This window comes from Carassius gibelio, chromosome A7, assembly GCF_023724105.1.
Source record: "Carassius gibelio isolate Cgi1373 ecotype wild population from Czech Republic chromosome A7, carGib1.2-hapl.c, whole genome shotgun sequence".
Classification (NCBI taxonomy): Eukaryota; Metazoa; Chordata; class Actinopteri; order Cypriniformes; family Cyprinidae; genus Carassius; species Carassius gibelio.
The window spans coordinates 14,805,746-14,830,341 of record NC_068377.1 but is presented as its reverse complement, the minus strand read 5'-3'; the positions used below and the strand labels follow the sequence as shown (position 1 = coordinate 14,830,341).

Sequence of the window (24,596 nt, the reverse complement as noted above, 5' to 3'; positions counted from 1 at the left end):
GGAAATGTGATCAGGAGATGTTGCAAGCTGGACTTGAACCTGTACTACCTATATGAGCAGCAAAGCTTAACACACTTAACATACGTACACTGTTGCCACTAGGAAACAGTCTGGAATGTCATTATTTGCTATAGGCTGGCTAAGGTTCAGTAGAGCAACTACTTATTCTCATGAATAATGAAAGATTGAATAATTGAATATATGAATTATTAGTATATAATGATGTACAGAAATAGTAAAAAAAATGTGCATTGATAGGTGACGTGATGTACATAAGAATTAACTGTAGAGCAGAAACATTTTCCTGAAATGAGTCTTTTTATTTTTCAGTATAAATAGAATGCACTTCCTACAGTTCAGTTTATGTATATTAAATTCAGTGTTGCTGAATATATGAAACTAAAGTAACTTTATTAAAAAAAAAAAAAAAAAACTGTACATATTACCAGTTATTAAAGCTCCACATATTCTTGAACCACAAACGTTAGAATACTGTACGAATCATACACTTACTAATGCTCGAGAAAAACCTTTTTAGCTACATGATGCTAAAAAATGAGGAAGGTAAAAACACACACGTTTTTATTTATTTATTTATGGTTTCACACTCCTTCCTCTTGTATTCACACCCGGACCGAAAACGCAAATGCCCTGAGGAAGCTCCCAGCAGCTCCCGTTTGCCTATTTTTCAAATCTGTCAGTTCTTTTAGTACATCTGCCTAAGACAGTCACAGAGACACACACATGCTCGCACATATACTCATTCACGGTTGTCGCATGCCGTTGTCAGTGTTATTTTGGTGAATGCTGCTATTGCTGTTGACATGAGATTGCAGTGAATACTGAGGTCTGCGTCAACGTGTGATGCCACGTGCAGATTCGCCTAGAAACGCACACACACATACACCCAAACTATGAGTATGTTGAGGCACACAGAACGTCAAGTTCCTAAATATGCAAGTTTCAACATTCTGTAACATGTAACAAATTAATTAAAAATGAATGTCATGTATCAATATGCACACACACATTTATTATCCCATTTGGCGTTTAGCCTCTGTTCTCTTTCTTTTTCCATTTACTGTTTGTACTATCTAGTCCCACAGCGCTTGTTATTCAGATTCACCCTTTTCCCACCCATTTATCTCCCTTCGGCTCTGTCTATATCCACTAACCAAACTCCAGCACCTTCACTAAACTTTTTGACAGTTGAGGAAAAGAAACAAGGGAATGTATTGGCTTCAAGGGAAGACAGAAACGAGAGAACATGTAGAGAAGAGTGGATTTTTAACAACTTACGCTCTATGGAAGCATATGTTTGTGTTCAACAGTTGCATTGACAGATTTTTATAGAAAAGGAAAGGCCTCCCATTAGTCTGTTTCTAAGTGTTTACAGGCACACAGCAGGTTTGTGCGTATGTTTGTGCGAGGGGGAAAGAGTGCAGTTATGGATATCCAAAGCTTTCCGCTTGCTTTCATGCTTGTCTTTTCACAAAACTCTGTTTAATGCGTCTAGAAATATATACACATACACACGCACACTTGATGTTAGGATAAATATTTAAAAGAACTCGGCCAAATCACCTTAACAAACACGCATAACTTACATCTGCTCGAACTTGTATTTACCCTACAGCAAACTGAGAACTAAACAATATCATATTTCTCTGTTTCAAATATGGTTTAACAGAAATGGAAGCTTTAGCCGAAGTTCTGCCAGGAAGACTCAGTTACTTTGTCACTAATTACCTTTATCATTATCCAATCACGTCTTTATACTTCGGTATAAAAGATCGTACTTACACATGTTTGAGTTCGCAGATGCCGACGCGACAACAACCTCCACCCTCCCCACCACCACCAGGATGGTCCTGTCCTTACCTCCCAGGGGGGTCGGCTGCGCCCCTGCCTTTGTCTTCAGGCAGGAAATGCAGATTCACTACCCTCGGATTACGAACCATGGACGGGGCCTTCCGCCAAAGAAAATTATAATTATGCTTGCTGAGTTGTCAATAAATGTATGCTTCGTACATCATTTTATCCCCCGAGTCTTTCTGGTAGACCTAACGTCAATTAAGGGCAATTCCATCCAATTGGTGGCCTTTTTGGAAACACCCTCAAGCAGCTATTTTCTATCTATAGACAAGGAACAGCAGGTTCTATGGACTTGAATAGAGATAGACTGAAATTTTCCTTGAAGCCACAGATTTTCATCACCATCAATCGCAGTGGTCAGGGTGTAAGGCTAAAGTCCATAATTCATGTTTCATGGGATTGTTTAATGCTTCGTTTGAAGCACTTCCAGGACACCTTTAAGATGTACAGCCCTTGAATCTCTCTTTCTTTTTTCCCTTGTTCTGTCTCTCTGAGATAACAATGTAAAAGAAAGAAAAACAATTCTGGCTAGCAAATTTGGCGTTTCGTGCCAACAGCTACAAAGCTAGCCAGGTCTGCAAGTGCTTGGCTGATTTATGTGCCGGCGTTGTAAAAGCTAGCGTGCCCCTTGCTCACAGCTAATTGAATCCACTGAATTGAGCGATCTCCAAAGCAAAAAAGACACAAATTATCAGTAGTCTTGAAAAGCACTCCCGAGGAGGGCCTCCTAAATGGACAACACACTGTGTGAGACACTGAAAAGATCTGTCACGACCATCATCCACTGGCCCTCCCACCACTTTGGCCACCGCTGCTGAGGGCAGGTGGAGAACATGACCAACATGATTTTCTCACACTGCAAACCAAAAACATTTCACAAAGCAATGTCCTTATACGACTTCTCCATCACTTAGCGACTAGCTGCACATTTGGAGAGAAAAATGAGCTGTTGAATGACCCTTTCAACAGCTGTCAACATGTTAACACTTTAAAATACATTTTCATTTACATAATTAATTCATTAGGTAACATGAAGTAATAATAAACAGACTTTTTACATTGTTTACTAATCTAGGTTAATAATAATCTCTACATATACTAGTAGAGGTTAGGTTAGTTGTATTATTTTTATTTATTACGTAATTGTACATTTTCATTTGTATGAATCACTGTTAGATAATCTATTGTGAACACATGTGCAATCATTAAAAAAAAAATGACTTGTAAGGCTCAGGCTATATGATTAAGACTAACATAATTACAACTTTGTTATTTCTTTATAATAAACTTTAAATGACGCTTTTCAGGTCTCCATTGTGTATCTTTAGTGAAGGTGAAGTCTCTTCCAGTGTAACACGGTTGGTGGTCTTTTGGGAGGCGGTGAACGATGGGCTGGAGTAGTGACATGCCATTACTATAGAAACAAGATGGTAGTTAAAGCCCATAAATTCTACATTACCATATATACTTAGCCATTCCCACTAAACCAAATCTCTCAGGAGAGAGAAGTTATTCAGGAGAGAGAATAGTTCTTCTAAAGGAGTTTGGACAATAGTAAGGCATCACACTGCAAATCTTTCAGGTGCACACTAAAGCTAGGAGGTATTCTTCTTGTGTAGCTGCATGAGCTCATGATCTCTCCTCTCACACAAACACACACACACACACACACAAACCATGTGACACATGAAAATGAGGGTCTGTCTCGAGTTCTCTAGAAGTGTCCTAGTCTTCTCTATACTAGTGCAGAAGGATTATGGGTTTAATAACTAGCAGGAGGTTTTTGGGAATAGCCCATTACAATGTCATCTATTATAGACTACAGAACGTGTAGTTATAGATGTATGGTGAGCCACAGAGGCCACCATTATACAATAGAAATCATGTACCTCTCTTTTAATAGTCCTAATTTCTTTTTTATAGCTCTGTAATACATCTAAAATGAATTTAATAATTGCTGATTAAAAATGTATTGCTTGGGAAGAAAGCCACAGTTTCTTCTAGGACTTACAGTAACTAATCTTCTTTTTCTTGTGCTAGTATATAGTTTTATTTATTTTTTTACAATATATGTATATATATATATGTACTATGTACTCTGATGTATTGTGTTTTTGCTGTCCTTGACAGATTTTATTTACCAACTGGCTAACAGGTCGATAATAATCATGAGCCGAGGGTGGGATGACAGTCTCTAGCACATGTGAAGCTGAGGTCTCGGGTTTTCCTCTTCATGCATTCTCACTGTCCAAGGCTTGGCCTGTAATTTTCAATGGGCTGAGGTGTCCAAGTGTTGCTGTGACCCCAACCTTTGGAGTACATGGATTGGAGATGGGTTGCAGAGGAAGCCTTGATTATTTCCCCACGTCCCCCAGTAAAACTAAGAGGAACTCAACACACTGGCACTCCGGACCTGTTATTATATTGGCGGGGCTGCTGCTGTTGAGCAGGTCTGGGAATTAGAGATCACAGGGGTCGAATGACCGGACATACACAACCTAGTGATTACAGGAGCTGTTTCGAGAATATATGGGAGGGCCGGGAAGAGGAAAAGATAGAACGATCTCTCTCTTTTTATATTTCAGTCCCCTTTCTCAGGATTTAATTCAGGATAGTATCTCTGTAGAGAACTCAGGTAGACTCTATAAATCTAGCTGGTGAAAATTAAATAGTTATAGATCCAGTCCTTGCAGAGGAATTGTTTTCTTCCCATAACATACTTTATTAGAGAGGAGTTTGCCTGCCTCTTCCATGTTTCCTGTGTATCTGTTTGGCGCACCAAAGCTAGAGAAACTAGTTCTTGTTTTGACTGCATCTACTGATCTCAGTCAGCTAATATTGAGATGCATGCACTTGATATATGTATACTTGTTTCCAAAATACATTCCAGGTATTGACCTACTATACTCTTGACTTACCATTGACTTAGGTAAACTAAATACACTACTATATAGATTATTATTATTATTTTTTTAGAAACAGATGATGTAATACATTGATTAAAAGTAACAACTATCACACTGTTACAAAAATGTATATTTTAAATAAAAAATCTGTTTTTGTTTGTTTATCATAGAAAAATATTTATAAATCATAGATAAAAAATATTAAGCAGCACAATTTTCAGTTGTGTCTGAAAATGTAATAAATGAAGCACCCATATTTTTGAACTGTAGTTTACTTCACATATTCTACAACTAAATAAATAAATGTACGAATGAACGAACATACAAATGTATTAATAAATAGTAATGTTTTGCCCTCTACTCCACACTAAGAAAGAATATATATATATATATATATATATATATATATATATATATATATAATCTCGAATCATAATGTGATCTTAAAATGTAGACATTGGAGATTACAAGTAAAGAAATTTACAGATCGATGCATGTTGGAGATGTTGGAAATCTAGATACATCTGTTTGTGATATTAAAACAATGATAATAAATAAATAAATAGTCCATACTAAAAGTCAAACGTGTCACTTATGTAACACACACACACACACACACGTTTTGACATCCAGATCATTATTCACGGAATGAACAAGCACACTTTCATGGCATATCCCACCTTAAATCACAATAGAATTCACCTAATCACCTGTCTTATTCCATACTACGGCAAGTGATGGAGGACACCAGATCACAGCGTCTAAAATTAACATGACTGAAAAGGCTCAGGGGACTCCATAATTCAGCTGATTTTATAACAGCCTCTCATAAACTCCTGAGCGTGACCTTCATTTTTCAAAGGCAGCCCTGCATTTCGTGAACTGACAAGATTTATTGGCCAGCACTAATAGCCTGGTCTCTCTTTGGTGGCCCCTCATCGATATAACGCTTCCTGGCTAGCCGTGTGAGGTGGCATGTGATAATGAATATTTTTGCAGCTTGCGAGCATTCAGGATTAGGTTTTGTGATGGGAATGCACGCTCAGGCCAAAAAACAGCATTAAAAACCTTGGCACACTGCTAAAACACAAAGACAATGACATTTTTCTTTGATATTCATAGCCACCAAGACTATTTTAGGCTTCTTACGGTTTCTGTGTCTGGGGCTTTCTTATTTTCTGCGGTCTATCGAGAATCACACACAAACACGTGCACACAGACACCGTTCCTCGCATGTAGCTAAGTGACAGTGTTCTTGTGATGGAATGGCTGAACCCTGTTGCAGCACATATTCTCTCTCTCGAATATGAACGCGAAAACTCATTCACACACACACACACACACACACACACACACACACACACACACACACACACACACACACACAGAGAGAGAGAGAGAGCACCTTGGCCTTGCTCCTGAGATACAATGCCACACAGCTCTCCCACAACTTGATGGATGGCCGCTGAACCTTCCCTCTCCTGCCTCATACACACACACACACACACACACACATAATCTCATTTGGGAACAGTCTGGACACACACACACAGTAGTAATCTCTTTCTGAGGCTTGTGGAATGACACTGTGGCAAAAGAAATGGAGTGCTATGGGTAGACTCCCGTCAGTTCTTTCCACTTCTTATTGCATTCCCTTTGAATCTATTTGACTTCAGCAGCATCTCTTCTTCATACCAATGAGGACCCGCTGATGAGGAGCAGCCTATTTTACACACATATGTAAGGCTTTGCGCATTATTTATACTAGCCCCAGTGTTTAATCTCCACTTATGCAGTCAAGAGATCACAACTCATTTAATATTTCAGACCCTCATGCCTGTGTGCTTTAAACTGGAGAAGAGCAAATGTTAAAAAGACAAATAAATGGCGGGAGACGGATTGTGTGCGTGCATGCAGGTGCGTGTGATTTTGTGTCTGTGGTGACAGATATGGGTCATGTCTCTTAAAACCATATGGATTTGGAAAATTATATTACGCATGCAGATGTTTCATTGTGGAATGAAGTTGTCAGTCATTCTTGGTGTGTAATATTGCAGCCATTAAACATCTATCCATTCTGCTGAAGCACATTTTGATTAGACTACAGCAGTATGTACTGTATGAGTATGTTGTGGTGTCACCCAGAGATGACAGTTGTATATTGTGTATCCTTTTTCATACATGAAGGACAAGCATGGCAATTTCATTTGATATATATATATATATATATATATATATATATATATATATATATATATATATATATATATATATATATATATATATACACACATCAATCATTCAGTCAATCAGTCAATCAAATAAAAATCATAAAGTGATAAAATTCTCCACTTATGAAACTTCTTTTCATCTGATGCACCTACTCCAATAAAAGACCACGTTTCACAATCCTGATAGCTAAATCATGTCCCTCCCTCGCTATTAATGCATCCCATTGCATAAGTGAAATGGGTTGCAAATGTGCCAAGATGCACCACAGACCACACGAGGCCATGAATATGAACGTGGTCCTATTAAAACAAGCAAAAGAGTCATTTCAACCATCTGATCCCTGTTTGTATTCTTTGTGTTACAGTGAACTATTCCCCTGTGTTAGTTTGGAAGAATGATAAGTGGCTGTGCATTTTAACAAGCACCACTTAAACACAGACAGGGCTGAGGCTGTGAAAACAATTGCACAAATATACACAAGACAACAGATGCACACACCGAGTCAAACCAACGCATTCGTTCACTTCCTCTGACCTGAAAATAGCCAGAGAGGAAATATTGGTGAGCTGGCATTTCAGAACCATAATGATGTAAAACTTAAACTGATTAAAACAAATAATTCCGGTGCTAAATTCTGACTGAATGAGCCACGCTCAAAGTAAAATGCTGACATGCACACACCTGTGATCACAGTTCAGTTTTATATTATGATTTATATTATTGCAGTGTTGCTATATTGCTTTGCAGCAGCCCAAATTAATAGTGTTAACTATTTTGTATTTGGTTTGCTGTTGTTTTCACTTTATGAAAGCAATAAGCCACTCAAGGATGTGCATTGCCGTGGTTAAGGCTCTTTTCACTTTGCATTCTGCCTCGAAACACTCCTTAACTGTGGTACAAAATCACTGTAATACAAAGCCACTCATGGCTGATTGCTTTCATAAACTCTTATACTGACAGACACACAAACATGCACATGACAGGCAGAAAATGTAGAGCTTAAAAAAAATATATATATATATATATATTACACTACAGCAGTAAATGGTACAGCTGAACGTACGTCAATGTGTGTGTGTGTGTGTGTGTGTGCTAGTCGTAATCCAGTGCAGAACTGAGTAACAGATGGGGGTTAAGCACACAGCGATGACACCGGCACTTACAATCAGCACAGCAGTAACTAATCAAGAGATGATCTCACTTTTTCCCTTTGCTTCGGCCCCGTCGCTTCAATGTCGCTTTCATCGTTTTAGTATGATAAATGTTACAAGTGCATCTCCATAGCTTCAATCAAGACTATTCTCATGAAGATTGAGGAACAAGAGACCATGAGAGAGAATATAATAGAGAATAAAGAGAGGTGGAATGCGACAGAGGGGCCTGGAAAAAGAAAGAGGGAGAGAATGAAAGAGAATGAGAGAGACTGCAGGCACGCTCGAGCTACATCATGCTGTCAACAGGCGGCTGAAAGGACAGATTACTTACAGTAACAGAGGAAGGAATAAGAGAAATCAAAGGGACGTCACTATACTACATGTAAAAGGTCAAGTGGAATTGCTACAACTGCGCTCCAAGAAGAAGAAGAAGATGGATATAGAGGTCCAATTGTATTTTTGAACTATTTCTCTGTTAACTTGGCCCTGTTCTGTATCAAATACAGCTTTCATATATCTGGCTAAAAGTTTCACAGGCGATTTACATTTACTGTTTTACATACGCTCGTGTCGAAAAAGGAAACGTTGACCTGCTAACGCAAATGAAGAGTCTGTTTTCCAAAGATGATCTCTGACAATCAGTTTTGACGTAATGATCCAGTTGTGAAGAAAATGGTTAATTATATGTATATGGTAATTTGGAAAGTATAATATCTGCATACAGTACATACATTTCAAAAGTCTCTCTTTATCTCCCAATGGAAGCCACAAACATGCATGTGTGCTATCTTGGGTCACATCTGTACCTGTGACAGATTTGGTCAGCGTCGGCCATTCAGCGCTGGCATTGAGCTGACAAGCTCTCCCTAATAACACAGCAATCAAGCCCGCAGCTGATCTAATTCTGTCCTCCCCTTCCCTACCCCGGTAATTCTGTACCATTGCATGGCGTGTTATTTAATATGATGATGATGACGTGTAGTTAATGTTACGCTTCTCGTGATGAATGGAATACACGGCTGCTTGGAAATGCAGCTCGATTGCTTCATTGATGGAAGGCTCATTCTCAACTCTGAGGTCTATTGAAAACATTTCTGAAAATAACTGTAAAGAATTAGAATGTATTATTTAAAGTTAATTTACTAGAACATAAAATATGTATTATTTAAAGGTCACATGCATGTACACAATCTTCTTTCTTTTAAATCGTAAAGCACTTTGTATTTAATCAAAATACGCTTCTTTGATTTGCGTGGATGTTTTGCTAGCAGCAATAGAAGGTGAGTTGCAGAAGCACACACAAATACTCATAAACAACTGAGTAATCTGCATTTGCATGGCGTTGCTTGTCCAAGATGAGCGATGCTTTGGTCCACTGTGCACATGTATGTAAAGTAAACGCGAGATAGAAAGCACTGTAAAATCTGAAACCACAACCAGTGGCGGTTCTACATTGAATTACACCCTGGGCGATACCACCTTCATTGCACAAATCTTTCATAAGAAAATTTGAAAAAAAAACAATTAAGAGAATCCAGGTATTTAACTATTGCAATTACAACAGGAAACAGACTTTTTAAGATCTCCACCTCCAACATTGGCAATGAACACAATTCTGCACAAAATATGAGAGCATAAGGTATCAGAACTTAAATAAATATACACTGTATACATAAATGTGCCCAAAATATATGCACTCAGATATATAAAAAATGTAACAAGACAACATGTGTCTTTAGAGCGCTGACTCTAACAATTTTTAGAATAATTTTTTTAAGCTGCTCACAAAAAGGAACGAAATAAAGAATGCTCTTCCATCATGGACATTCGCAGCATTAAAACCATTTGAATATATAATGCAACAAATCCATAAACCAACAACTGTAAAGACTTACTAATGGCAAACAATCAGTTTCATCCTTTTTAGAGAATGCCCAAGAAATGCATTCAATGCTGAATGCTATGAAATGCCTTGATATATTACCTTTCTGGCTAGCAGGAAGGTGGTGTATCCCACCTGCATTAAGGTAAATTAATGACAGCTTAAATGTCTCATGTGCAGCGAGACATGGAAACACTAGTGTTGTCCGGTTACCTGTCTGGGGCAAACAACACGGTGTAGTTTCTCCTATTGAGACAGAAGATGGTGTGTGTGTGCATGAAGGAGATTAGAGGGATGTGGGTAACATGAAACCAGACCACACATTTATGAGGCCACTGCACTGAATCCCTCTCAACACACACACACACACACACAGAGAGAGAGAGAGAGAACAGTAGAGACCTTTCTCTAGCCTGTTAACAGGGACCTCTTTCTAGTTCCTGTCTCTTTTACCCTTTCCTCCACTGGACAGAAAAAAGGAGAGAGGATGAGGAAAAGAGAGAGCATCTCAGATGTCAGACCACAAGAACTGAAATCAAACACGGTCAAAAAGAGCCGGGTCTTTTCACAAGGAGAAAAACGCAGGTAGTTTTCATGGATGACTTCACCGGAGGGAATTGTACTGCGAAGGGAAATTAATCTTGTCCAGAACACTAGGTATTTTGAGTCAGCTACAAGACACCTTTATTAATACCACTGTACTGTATGTTCTCCTTGATTCATTTAAATGTTACATGTGTGCCAGTAAAACTTGTCTGGAGAACGAAGAGGTCATATAACCGGTTCTGAAACTCAGTGATATCAAATAATTTAATTGATTTATTGAATTTTACCATCCAAAGTTCAATGCTAACTAAAATGACTAAGCATCTTGATTTTTAACAAAAAAATGTCTTATCCTGAATTACTTACTATCCTTTAATTTTACTAAGTGGTCTTTAGATTGGACACTGAAAAAATGTCTTATACCGCTACATTTAATATAATTATTTCTAATACAGAAACATTAAATATTTAAGACGGTAGAGCTGCACAATTAATCAGAAAAATATTCACAATTACGATTACAGCAACCGTGATTACCTAATTGTGAATAATACACCAAAGGTTACTACTTACAATGTTTTTGCAGCGTCAAGCATTTGATTGACTACAGAATAGTCAATCAAAGTTGTTTCAAAGAGTCTCTATGCAGAAGAAATCCACTGTTCTGGTTCCGCGCGAGCTCATCTATTGAGATCTTCACCTTTGAGAATATTTTAATTGTAACAAACCAGGTAAAAACTGAAGTGAATAACAGGTGGAAACTGTGAATAACAGCTTCAGTGATTCTGAAGAGAGTGTTCTTTATTCATTTTATGTCTATGTACAGAAAGCTGTATTTTTCATGTAGCTAAAGTTTCAGGAACGGTACATGCATTTAAATTATTCTAAATGAAAGTTCTTTTTGTGACTGACAAAAAAGTGATGATTGACAAAGTGATAACCGTAGCAACATTTTGGCTTGCATTTTAGACGTCTTGTGGTGTGGTGAACGAAGCATGAATGCAACAGTTTAATCTGTGTGAAGTAAACTATTTTTAATCAAAACAATACTATTGGCCAAAGACACATTATGTCCAACAATTTTACTGCTTTTTAATCAGCTCCCTCTATGGACCCCCTTCCCTCCCTCCATCCCTCCAAACACACACACACACAATTAAATCAATATATTAATACAAATTCTATTGATAGGCATAATTAATCATAATTACAATATTGAAGGAAATAGTCAACAAGTATGTGTTTTGTCTATTTCGTGCAGCCCTGTCACAGAGCTGTAATTAAACTTTACTTCGGTATGACACTCATCAAAAATCAGTGATTCATCAAGAATAAGTGGCTTGAGTCCATTAGGAGGGTGCCGGAGACAATTTGCCCTTCACGATGAGTGACAGAGAAAGAAAGAGACTGGGAGTAAATACAGATTACAAAAAAAAAAAAAAAAGAAAAAAAAAACCTTCCTATTGAGAACATTTTAATGACTTCTCTTTATATAGTATTTGATATAGACTATTGTGCTATCTTAATGGGATTTTGCAAGGGCATGTTGGCTACTGATAACGTTCGATATAATATCTAAAGAGCCCCTCTTAAAATGTCAACAGTAATGAGACTGGACTTGATTTTGCCTTTTGACAAAGATGCTGTAATTGCTGGTAGTAGTTTAGAACTCTTTTGTCTGCTGCATTTGCATGGAAAAACAAATGGACTACAGCTTTAAAATAAAAAGCAAATAAATTATTATCTAAACTGTGTACTTGGACACACAATTCATGTGCTGGGCCCAAAGAAAAAAAAAAACAAATGGAGGGTGTGCTTAAATATGCATGAGATGCCCGAAAGAAACATGGGCAACAGTACTACTGCTTTTGCTGAGAAGTGCAGATGCCTGAACACAGCACACCAGAGGGCTGTTCAAGAGGGTAGGAGAAAGAGGAGATATGAAAGAAAGACAGGACAGAGTTGTCAACAAAAAAAGGGAATCTGTGCAAGGAGACATCATTTGTGAGTAAGGAAAAAAAATAATAGAATGAGAAAAAAGAAACAAGTGGGATATTGGAAAGAAGCAGCAGGCATAAAAATGGATAGATGAGAGTAGGTGTTCTTATACAGTGTGTGTGTGGGGGGGGGAGGGGGTAGATATATAAGGAAGAAAATTATATCAAATGAGGGAGGGTATGTAAGAGAGAGAAAAGGCTATCTTGTGGCTTGTGTTTAGAAAGGGCATTGTTCTGGAATGCAAGGGAGGACACTATTTACGCCATGTTAGATAGGAATCAATAATGCATTAACCACCTTAGAAAACACATGAAACGACAGGGCAAGTGTTCTTTTCCTGGTAAATCTGGACAATGAAAGGGCTGGCTTTCTTTTTAAATTAACCTCACCTAGCACTGGAGTGCTCCACGGGACAGGGAACAATAATAATATATATTTATTATTTCTCACAGGTGTCTAAGAATTTACAGAGTTATGCTGTAACAGGGCATTTTATGCTTTAAATAATGGCATAAACAACAAGGGTACAAGAAGTATACAGTAAAAAAAAAAAAAAAAAAATATATATATATATATATATATATATATATATATATATATATATATATATATGATAAGAGAATGTAAGATGAGAGAGAGAGAGAGAGAGAGAGAGAGAGAGAGAGAGAGAGAGAGCGAGATGAGGCCAGATTGCACTGCTAGGTGTCACTGAATTGGTCCAGACACACAAGAGATCAGGAATGTTAAATTTGACCTCCCGCCCAGATGTTCCCAGTCCATTCGGATAAGCATGTTAAAACATGCGGCACCACTAACATTCCACTTTTATCAATCATTTTTCTCTATCCTATCTTTCTCCCAGTAAGAGAAAGAAGTAACAATGTTTTGATAAAAGAGGTTAGGCTGTGCTCCAGCTGTACATTTACTGCTGAGACGGAATAGCTGTGAACTAGAGCCATATGTGATCCCATTCGATCTCCACACACACACACACACACACACACAGACAAAGGTCACCAACGCTGACACCCGCATCTGCCCTACAACTACACTACAAAACGTGCAAATGTGTCCACACATTGGCCTCGGCACCCCAGATGTTCTGGTGGATATGATATCCCTGACTGAAGAATGCCTTCATGTCGCTTTTAGCATTACATCTAAATGGCACTGTGAGGCGAAGCAGGTCGATACAGGGAAACAGAAGCATCGGCTAAAAATACATATATCCAGTATGATAGTATTACAGTGTAGGCTGAATGGTGTTGGTGCTTATAGACACTCAGATAAAACTTGAAGATTTAGGTATAAATAATGTGATTGACATCATAGATTCAAAATGGTAAAAGATATTGTTCTTACCTGTTTGTTGTACTTGTTGATGGTTTGGCTGCTGTACTCAGAACAGTGGTCTGATCCGATGGATATGTTATCTCCAGTGCCGACAAATGTGTTGGCTGGCGGAAGGTCCTGAACCGCCTGGTGTTTTTTCCCTGATGTTGGCGACTGAGGGTGCAGTTGAACGGTGGGCAAGGGTGAACTGGACTTGTAATGGCGGGCAAGATCTGGGCTTCCAGGGCCACCGTTGACAGACCTATAGCAGCCCATTCCTGGACTGTCCGACAGTTTATCATTAACGCCATCGTAGCGCTGTATATTTGGCTTGGATGCCTCGACTGTGACGATGCTGCTATATAAAGGCTGTTTAGACTTTTTCTTATTCTTGTCTTTCTTGGGTTTCTTGCCTTTATCATGTGGCTGAGGAGTGAAGAAGTCCTCATGGTCTTTCTTTCCAGCCTCGTAGCCGTTCTTGTTCTTGGGACGACAGTAGCGGGCCATGACGACTACCAAGATGATAAGAATCACCGTCATGATCCCTGATACAACTCCTATGGCGATGCTCAGCCGTTGCTTTCCCAAGTCATAGTTAGGGTCTCCTGCAATGTCAGCATTGAGTGGCGTACCAAGACTTTTGGCAACTTGCGCCTCTACAATAGTGGAGTTGGAAAGCGTTTCGTTGATGTAGATGTGAACCAATGTGGTGGTGCTTTGAGATGGAACCCCGCTGTCATTCACTTGCACAACCAGTCGATGAAGGCCAAAATGTTTTTGCTCTAGTTTGCCAACTAACATAATCACACCAGTCCATGCATTAATTTCAAACAACTGAAATGGATTGCCGCCCACTATTCTGTAGCTGAGGTTAGCATTAACACCTGTGTCTCTATCAGTAGCCGAGACAGTCCTGACCACTGTCCTTATGTTGCTAGAAGGAGGAAGCAGCGTGTATGAGCTATTCACTGGAAAAGTGACAGTGGGGGGATTGTCATTTACATCCATTACAGAGAGAGACACCGTGGCTGTAGCTGACCGGGGTGGATCACCTCCATCAACAGCTTTGACATGGAATGAATAAGTGGTTTTTTGCTCACGGTCAAAAGCCATGTTTGAGAAGATGGTGCCTGTGTTGTTGTCAATAGAGAAAATGTCTTCTTCTTCCTCAATGTATAGACTCATGTCTGCATTTTGTCCTTTGTCGGCATCCATGACCGTTATCATGCCAACAGGGCTGTTGGGTTGCAGGTTTTCCTGTATATAGAAAGTGAACACATCCTGCATGAACTTTGGCTCATTGTCATTTTTATCCGCCACCAGGACTACCACAGTGGCCGAGCCCTGCAGGACAGGCATGCCTTTGTCTTTGGCGATAACTTTGAACTCATATCGTTCCATCTGCTCCCTGTCAAGTATGGTGTTGACACGGATATCACCAGTGTCTGCATCAATGGAAAATATTCCGTTAACAGCAGAGTCCAGGGAGTAAGAGATTTCTGCATTTTTGCCGCTATCTGCATCTAAGGCCACTACTGTGACGACACGCTCACCGGGAGCATTGTTTTCAGGAAATGAAACTTCCACTGTGCTTTTGCTAAAAACTGGGGGATTGTCATTCATGTCCCCAACTTTCACTATAAGTGAATTGTTGCTAGAAAGACTAGGGCTCCCAGAGTCAACAGCAACGATGACCACATTATACTCCTGCACTGCTTCATAATCAAGTAGTGCTGACGTATGGAGAAAGTACTTCTTTTTATTCATTTCACCCTCAACCTCACTAGCAGGTTTGAGCTGAAACGGAACATCTCCCACTACGGTGCACGTCACTATACCGTTCGGTCCTTTATCTCGGTCTGAAACTTGGACCAGAGCGATGGGTGTATCGACAATCACGTCCTCTGCCACATTGGCCACACCGTCTTTGAGAAAAATGCGTCCGATTTTTCGGATATCTATATTGGGGACGTTGTCATTTTCATCTTTGATGTTGATGATCACTGTCGCTTTGTCAGTCTTAGGAGGCTGTCCGCGATCACGTGCCATGACTGTGAAGCGAAGCTGGCTCACATCTTCACGGTCAATTCTGTGCAAAACACTGAGCCAGCCAGTGCTCTCGTCGAGACGCAGCAGTCGTCGCACCGACTCTGTGGCTGCTCCAAAGACATATTCAATCTGTCCATTCACTCCAACATCAGTGTCGCCCGCTTTTAGCTGGAGTATGGGGGCACCTGGGGAGCTGTTTTCTGGCAGGTCTGCCTCATAAACACTCTTTTCAAAGCGTGGGGTGTTATCATTTACATCTGTGATCATCACCCTAAGAATGGCTTGGGAGGAGCGTGGGGGGTCACCCCCATCTCTGACACGCAGAGTGAGCTCATAGGAGTCGCGCTGCTCTCTGTCCAGCGCGCCTTTGATAAGGAGCTGCGGCTGCTTCTCGCCGTCTGTTGTGTCAGCAACTTGAAGTTCAAAGACGCTGCTACGGCTCGCGCCCTCGTCGAGCCTCCGTTTGCCCGTGTGAGTGTCAACACTGCCAGAGCCGGAAGTGCCGATCCGTCTGACAGAGCTCTCGCCGTTGTCCTGAATCAACTCGTAGCGCTCAATTCCATTCCGACCGAAATCTCTGTCGGTGGCCGTGGGCAACAGATAAAGTGTGCCAATGGGTCTGTTCTCCTCAACGGAGAGCGTCAGAACAGGTGAGGGGAAAGACGGCGTGTTGTCGTTTATGTCTAAAATAATCACTTTGCCCTCGAAGAGATCAACCCAGCTCTGCGCGGGTCCTATCACGGACACTTCGAAATCTATAAAACACTCGTTCTCATCAAAAATCATTTGACACTGCGGCAGCTTTTCGCGGTCTATGCGCCGCTCGTTCGTGCTCAGGTCTCCGGTCATGTTATCGATTTTGAAGTACTCGGAGCCAGATTCTAATGTAAAAGTCACATCCATGCCAGCCATGATGCCAAGGTCCGCGGCTACATTACCCACCCGTACATCGGCAGGACCCTCCTCAGCCAGGCGGTACCGGAGCACTTGCTTGGCTGCGGGCTGACTCAGCAGCTGCAGAATAAGAAAGCAGTAGCTTAAACAGTCCACAATGCCTGTAGTCCTCATTGCTTCTCGAGGGTTTTCCGGCAAAACTGAACGTTAATTTTGTTTAACAGCTTTTTTTGTTTGTTTGTTTGTTTGTTTTTTAAAGCGCCTGTTTCTCACTGCTTGCGTTTTCTCCGCAGTTACCAAACTCAGGCAGAATAGCGCATATCTGTTATCTTTGCTCCTCTCAGTCTAGGCTCGGGCTATTCCCTTTGCATTTATTTATAACTCAAAATATGCATAACACTGATAGAAAGTCTTAACAAATTCATTCAATATTAAGCTTGACATAAGCATGCCAAAAATTATTTGCTGAGACTATTCCGTCTTTGCCATGGCATCGCCGAGTCTTTTCATTAAAGACAGCGAAGCCAGATATTCAATCCATTGCGCAATCGATTCTTTTAAATCCAGTCTTCCCAGATGCGACCTCTCCGCTCCAGATGATATCCCACCATACGGAATAGAAACTGAAATATCAGAACTTCATGTGCTTTAGATAAAACGCGCAAATAATCTGTCCTCTCCGTGTGCGTAGATTTATCCAGTCCACTCAGCGTCTAAGAGTTCTCTCACTTGCACAAGAGAAGAAAAAAAGAAAAGAAAAAGAAAATAAAGAAATCTCTGCAGTGCCACTGTGCCGTTCAGCGTTAAGGCAAAATGAAAAACTGAGCAACCACGGAGTTATAATCCTGGCAGAGATGCTAGGAATGTGGTATTCAAATTCCAGCGCGAGGACGGTCCCTCTGTCCAGCGCGCGCCTCTCACCTGCAGCAGAAGCGCGTCTCTGCCGCACTCTGCGCGCGTCTCTCTCTCTCTCTCTCTCTCTCTCTCTCTCTCTCTCTCTCTCTCTCTCTCTCTCTCTCTCTCTCCACCCACTTCGTGCTGCTCTCCCTGTGCGACAAACAAAGCTCAACTTGATCGCTTAGTTCTACTGTTGAAGGAGACTCTCTTCTTGTTGCTTCGTCTGGGCATTTCGTTTCAAAATAGTTCATAAATAATTTACTATCCAGACATGCTTTCCAAAAGGGGTTTGACTTTTTTTTAAACAGGGGAATTACATCTATGCTGAGGTTGGCGTATTTCAAATCAAAACCGGTGAGCCAACCATGAACACATCTATATTAAAGTGATAAATTATGACAGTACCGTTTTCGATGCAATTCACGATACTGAGCGTAACGGGACTGCTGCTATGGTTACATCTTATTCAAACAAAACTTCTATAAGCAGGCATCTATTTGTCACATTTTGTATTTGGTCTAGCTTTGGGGAAACATATATTATTGTACGTAAATGCTTGCTTTTAGGTCAATAACTGGGTTACCCTATCATATACCTGGTGTTCGTTGTTTAATTTATACGGTGATATTTTCTTAAAAGAAATGTATGTTGATGTAGTTCGTTTAAGAAAATATCACCGTGAAATGCAATGAAATGCCCAGACAAAGCAACAAGCTTACCCTTAAAATGCATGATTCGGCTGCTATAACCAAGATAACTTTATTCGGTAGGATTGTAAAAAAAAAAAAAAAAAAAAAAAAAAAAAAAAAAAAAAACATGGTTTTGCTACACTAGCAATAGTTTAACCATGGTATTTGCAGTAACAGTGGTTATACAAATTGTAATCTATAGGCTACACAAAAAAATAAATTAATAATATAATAATTATAATAAATAAATAAATAAATAAATAAATAAATAAATAAATAAATAAATAAATTCGTAAGGGCAGACCTGTTAGATTATAGTGTGTTCGTTTGTGGTGAGATTTTTTCTTCGTCACGAGAGCTCAGCTCTTCTACTTTTTTTCTACTCTTCTCTTTTTTTTTTTTTTTTTTTTTTTTTTGCGTAGAGAGAGCACCACGGACAGCGAAGCTCGGAAGACTCACCGGTGTGAAGCAGTGAGAGAGCGAGTGCGGTTGACTCTCCGTGACCAGAACTCTGATAGAAACCGTCAATGCACAGTGCATTTATATACCTTTTAGTTCGTATTCGCGCGTTCCCGTTTGGTGCTGTAGCAAATGCATTTCGTCCGTAAACACTTATTCAAGGCAGGAATTTCTAACTGTACATTTCCCACCACAACGGCGAGGCGAGTTTTAATGGGATATGTGTGCGGTTTTTGCCCATCTAAAGTGTGACTGAAAGGGCTGAGCTGACTGTACCCCAGCGCGCGGTGACTGGACCGGAGAGATGCTGCCTGCAGAAGGAAGCCCCGCAATCCATGCTCTGAACAGTGCGCCAAATGTCGCTACACAGCGCCCTCTGTTGTCCTCTTAATATTATACTGAGCAAATTAGTCATTACTGCAGGTTGAGGTGGAACTGTAGTATGTGTAAAGCGGGGTTTTCCTGACATATCTGCATATAGGCTGACTCTCTTTCAATATGTGAGTCAAATTCTGCCACCATTTTCACTCCTATCCCCTGCAGTCCGTTTCTCATTTAAAAGTACCGTCACTCATTAGGTCGTTAATGACATTTGAAATGAGTACTTTCAAAAGCCACTAGAGGGTGTTACCCTTTTTAATCTGGAGTGCACGAAAGTTAAGAGGTCAACGTTTTAATATAGACTAGAGTCATTCATTTGTAGGCTCCTCTCAGGTCGATATTTCAGGTTGAAATAGATTATTTTGTTTATAGGGTCCTGTTCACCTAAATTATATTTATTGTCTATACTGACTCTAACACACCTAACACATGTAAAGTGAACAATTAATACAATTTGCAAGCATTTAGGAGTGATACTCTGATGAAATTAGGCCTACTGTTAACCTATAAGAGTCAATATTTGACAACAATATTAATATATACAATTTCTAATTCATATTCTAATTCTTATCTGCCAAATATGGGCAAATTTGTGCCAGCAAACATGAACAGTAGTTCTAAGTCAAAACAATTTGGCAAAGATAGACATTTTACTGGATAGTCATACATTATTAAATATAACAGAAATACATCCTAAAAAATTACCACAGAATTGAATCAGCACTTCTGTAAGCAAAGTGCTGGGTTTCCTGTCCATGACAGTTTATATATTAGGTCATTTAAAATGGCAAAGTACTGAAAATGATGAAAATTTGTATGCCACTTTAAAAGGTATAAGCAGTACATTCATTTCCGTTCAGTGAGGCCTGGCTTGAATAAGCAGAGAATAGTACAGAGGACATAAGCAAAAAAAAAAACAACAAAAAAAAAACCTTACTGTAAGAAAAACAGGTAAAGCATAAATGACGAGTCTGCATTATGCAAACCATGAGTGTTTTTTTTTTTTTTGGCAGTAGTTAACAGTTCTTAGTTTCTACAAGATAACAAGGAGGGGAGGTGGATGGGGTGCAGAGAAAAACAGAATCATGTCTGTGAATGATTGATAATAAAGTGCCAAATCTCATAGAGTGAGAGCGGTAGTGAGAAACAGTGACAAGAATAACTCTGCTTCCACACATTATATTGCAGAGGTGCCACTGAAAGGTGTCACAGTAACTTTTACAAATGTGATGGAAACTGTTCCGAGGAGGTTTTATGCGCTGATTGTAAAGGCTGCATCTAATCTAGAGTGACACAGCTGGAATCAGGTGTTTTGGACCGTGCATTGCAGTTAATGAATGTTTCCACAAAGCATACAAAAAATGCAGTAGATAACAAACCTAGAGGGTTGAAATCATTGTCATTACCTGCTCAGAAACAACTTTGTGGTAATTAGTCCGTCCTGTCTCCTGCACTGCTAAAAAGTTAAACTTCAAATAAAAGGCAGCAACTAAGGAAAAAGCATTTGTTTCAGCAACATAGCTTTGATGGAACAGATATGATATTTTGTGGTCATTTCAAATGGGATCATCAACCGGCAGATTGGAGACGCTGAGCATCGTTCCACATGAAAGCTTAATTTTTATCTGGGATCTGTCATGTGCTTTGCCAAACAACCATAACAACCTTCCCAGCAACAAACACACCCGCACCCCTCTGTGTCGTTCTCCTTTTGTTTACCGCAGTGTAGTTAGATGAGGTGTGTGGGCAGTAGCTTACACCTGCTGATTGTTTGGACTTTGTAGAACAGCAGCACCAGTCTTAATCTCCGCAGGCCAGCAAAACGAAACCACCAGAACCTGTATGGTGCTTCTGCTGAGTTAAGAGACATTGACATTGACCACCTCTGTGAAGAAGACTTGTTCGCTCTTACATTATTAGGAGTAGACTTGCTCTTTATCAAACAGCTAGAGGACCTAGAAAAACATCACTACACAAAATAAAAGAAGGATTACAGTGCGGTTTTCTTCTTTACAGATCTATTTTTTTAACCCCTTTAAAACCAATTAAAATATGTAAAGGGTCTATACGGCATATTGTGTCATTGATTTATATATTATATTTAAATCACATTTTAAATTGTATATTTTACTGCCATAATTAGTAATACCACATGATAGATTGTTGCAACAAATGATAATGGGTTAAATAATTGTCTGGCACACCAAACTTGACGAGAGCACATGGCAAGGGAATTAACCCACAACACATGCTCACAAGGAAGGATGCAAACATGGAGCATATTCATAAACATCAAAACCAACACTAGACAGAACTGTCAGTGCATGCCCCAGACAAAAAAAAAAAAAAAAAAGAAACAGGAGAGCACGCAGCCACCCAGGCACCAGGACACAACAAGTAACACAAACCTAAATATGACAGAGCAATGTGACAAGATCCTGACATTTAAAATAAAGAGAAAAAAATAAAAGAAAAAATTATATATATATATATATATATATATATATATATATATATATATATATATATATATATATATATATATATATAAATTACATTAAATTAAAATTAAATGTATGCATTTAGGAGATGCTTTTATCCAAAGCGACTTACAGTGCATTCTGGCTATCAATTTTTACCTATCATGTGTGTATATATATATGTACACAAAAATAAATAAATACATGCGGATGGAAAGAAAAGTAGTTACTAAAATGTGACCTAGAGAACTTTACCCTGATTTGTAAAGTAATTTTAGGGCAAATTCTACAGACTCTGAAGACACTTAAATAAATAATTAAAGTCTGCTTTTAAAACATATACACATGTGCTGGATGGTTTTAAGCTGTGGAGCTTAAGTCTGCTTGAAATAAAGCCTCACTAACAGAGTGCAATAAATTAGTTTCATAGCTCATTACTGTGACACTGAAGGGAAATATGTGGCCTTTCCGAGGCTGGAGAAGGCACTGAAAACAATCCAGATTTCGAAATTCTCTCTCCAATGGCCCCGCAGCTACGACTATTTATAACTACAAATGTTCCTCCCAGTTTGCTTGGCCATCAAGCTTGTCCCATTGGAGAATCTTAGACCCTCATAAACCAGCTATACAGTGACGCTGCTCTTTCATGATACAAAAGATGAAAGAGACAGGAAGAAACAGCTGAGAGGATGGCTTTGTGGAAATCTTCATTAATTCAGCTGACGGCTTTGTGCTGTAGATCTTAACATGGCCGCATGCAAATGATGTGTATGATTTGTTCTTTGGCACTGACTCATTTGAGAGCTTTGTTCTGTGATTTGTAAAACACATTGCTCATTTCAGTGACTCAGCCATTGAAGTAATTTGTGTTATGTCAGCTGATATGTCATGGTTTAGTCACAGAGAGCAAAGTATGAAAAATCACTAGCCCCTTTCAGCCTTCTAAAATCCCCCTTGACTTGAAGTGTACTATTCTTTTCTAAAAATATTGCTGCAATTTAGAGTGTGCGTTATGCTACTAAAACTGTATTAATTATAGCTATGAATAAGTCTCTGTATAATGTTTCACTCTTAGATATGCCAAAGATATGCGTCTGAAATCAAAAAGATGCTTATTCATAACGTGTGGCGATGCATCATCGTCATCACAAAGTGGTGTAGAGGGAGTTGGTGAGAACGAATATGAGGCAGGGGTGAAAGATAGACAGAAAGAGCATGTGAGAAAGAACGAGGCAGAGAGAAAGTGTGCATGAACGAGAGGGCGGCTTAAAGAACATCGATGTGTCAAAGTCACACAATCTGCAGGACCGCATGGGATCAACAAAGACTAGTTCACCAGCTTATGTGATGTTATTGTGATGCTTGTAGCAGAATGCTAAGAAAGATAGATGTGACACCTGCTATGTTCAGTTATTAGTTTAATAGTTACACAACAACAGCGGCCTCAATCTCCCCTTCACATAGTTAAGAAATTATTTTCTGTCCGAGGTAACCATTCGAGCCTGTCAGCTTCATTTCAGTGTGCCATCCAGCCTGCTTTTGGATAAGACAACAGTTTAAGAGAAATGTTCAAATTTAGCCAAAAAATACAGTACTGTAAAGTTTGGGGTGAATGAAAATGGATAACAGTTTTCACACACACACACACACACACACACACACACACACACACACACAAAAGTGAAGCAGCACAAATGTTTTCAGCATTGATAATAACAATAAATTATTATTGAGAACCAAGTCAACATATTAGAATGATTTCTGAAGGATCATGTGACCTTGAAAACTGGAGTAATGGCTGCTGAAAATTCAGCTTTGACAGCAAAGGAATAAATTATGTTTTAAAATATAATCATAAGAAAACATTTTAATTTTAGATGCAGACAGGTGAGCTGTATAAAACAGAGTTTATTGAAGAGAAGCACAGAACTGGTCAGGAATGCAGACTGATGAGTAGATGACAATAAGCAGAATACATGTAGACAAGTTTGTAATAGTAGTAATGACTCTCTTGCAGGAGAACAGATCCGAAGCAGACAAAGGGCAGACGACAGAATACAGGAAAGGAAACCCGGCTAGTATTATTATTTCACAGTTTACTCATTTTAGCATGGTTTTACTGTATTTTTGGACAAATAAACCAGGCTTGATGAGAATACTTGGTGAGACGTCTTCCAAAAACAGCCTTCCCTTATGAAACAAAAATATATTGCAATATATTGGAAAATATCATGTAATATATTAGGCATATATTCTTATATATATTTATATTTTTCCAATATATTGCAATATATTAAAAGCGGAAATCATTTGTATATTTTGCAATATATTATATAATATATGTATCATACATATATTATTAAATGTATTCAAATATATTACATATTAGAAAATGAAAATGGAAAATAATATATTACAATATATCACAATATATTTTAAGAAATATATTGGTAAATATATTTTCCTTTCGTAAGGGTTACCAGCCTACCAGCCCCACACTTGGTGGAGTGTAGATTAAATCAAAATTACTGAATACATGTAGACAAGTTTGTAATAATAGAAATGACTCTCTTGCAGGAGAACAGATCCGAAGCAGACAAAGGGCAGATAACAGAATACAGGAAAGGAAATTTCCTAAAACAACATCAGAACTTGCCCCATCTCTGTGTCTTCTCTGTCTTTGTGACCTCATCTGTCAGATTCTCCTGATGTTGTCATGCTCCTTAGTACTTGTCACCACTCTTGACAACTGCTTTCTTGATGTAACTCTTTTCTAGTTCCACTCAATCTGTGCTTGTAATCTTGACGTGCTTAAAATGAGC

The 24,596-nt window shown here is 39.1% G+C and overlaps 1 protein-coding gene across 3 annotated transcripts in view; it reads right to left on the bottom strand.

The window, feature by feature from the left end:
* The window catches only part of LOC128016626 (protocadherin-7-like), a 117,948-nt gene extending 100,121 nt beyond the window's left edge, over nt 1-17,827 (bottom strand). For all 3 annotated transcript variants that reach the window (XM_052601287.1, XM_052601288.1, XM_052601289.1), the window contains exon 1: nt 13,956-17,827. In XM_052601287.1, coding sequence (XP_052457247.1) covers nt 13,956-17,042 — 3,087 coding nt within the window. In that variant the 5' untranslated portion in view covers nt 17,043-17,827. The remainder of the gene's footprint in view (nt 1-13,955) is intronic.
* Nucleotides 17,828-24,596: the final 6,769 nt, after the last annotated feature.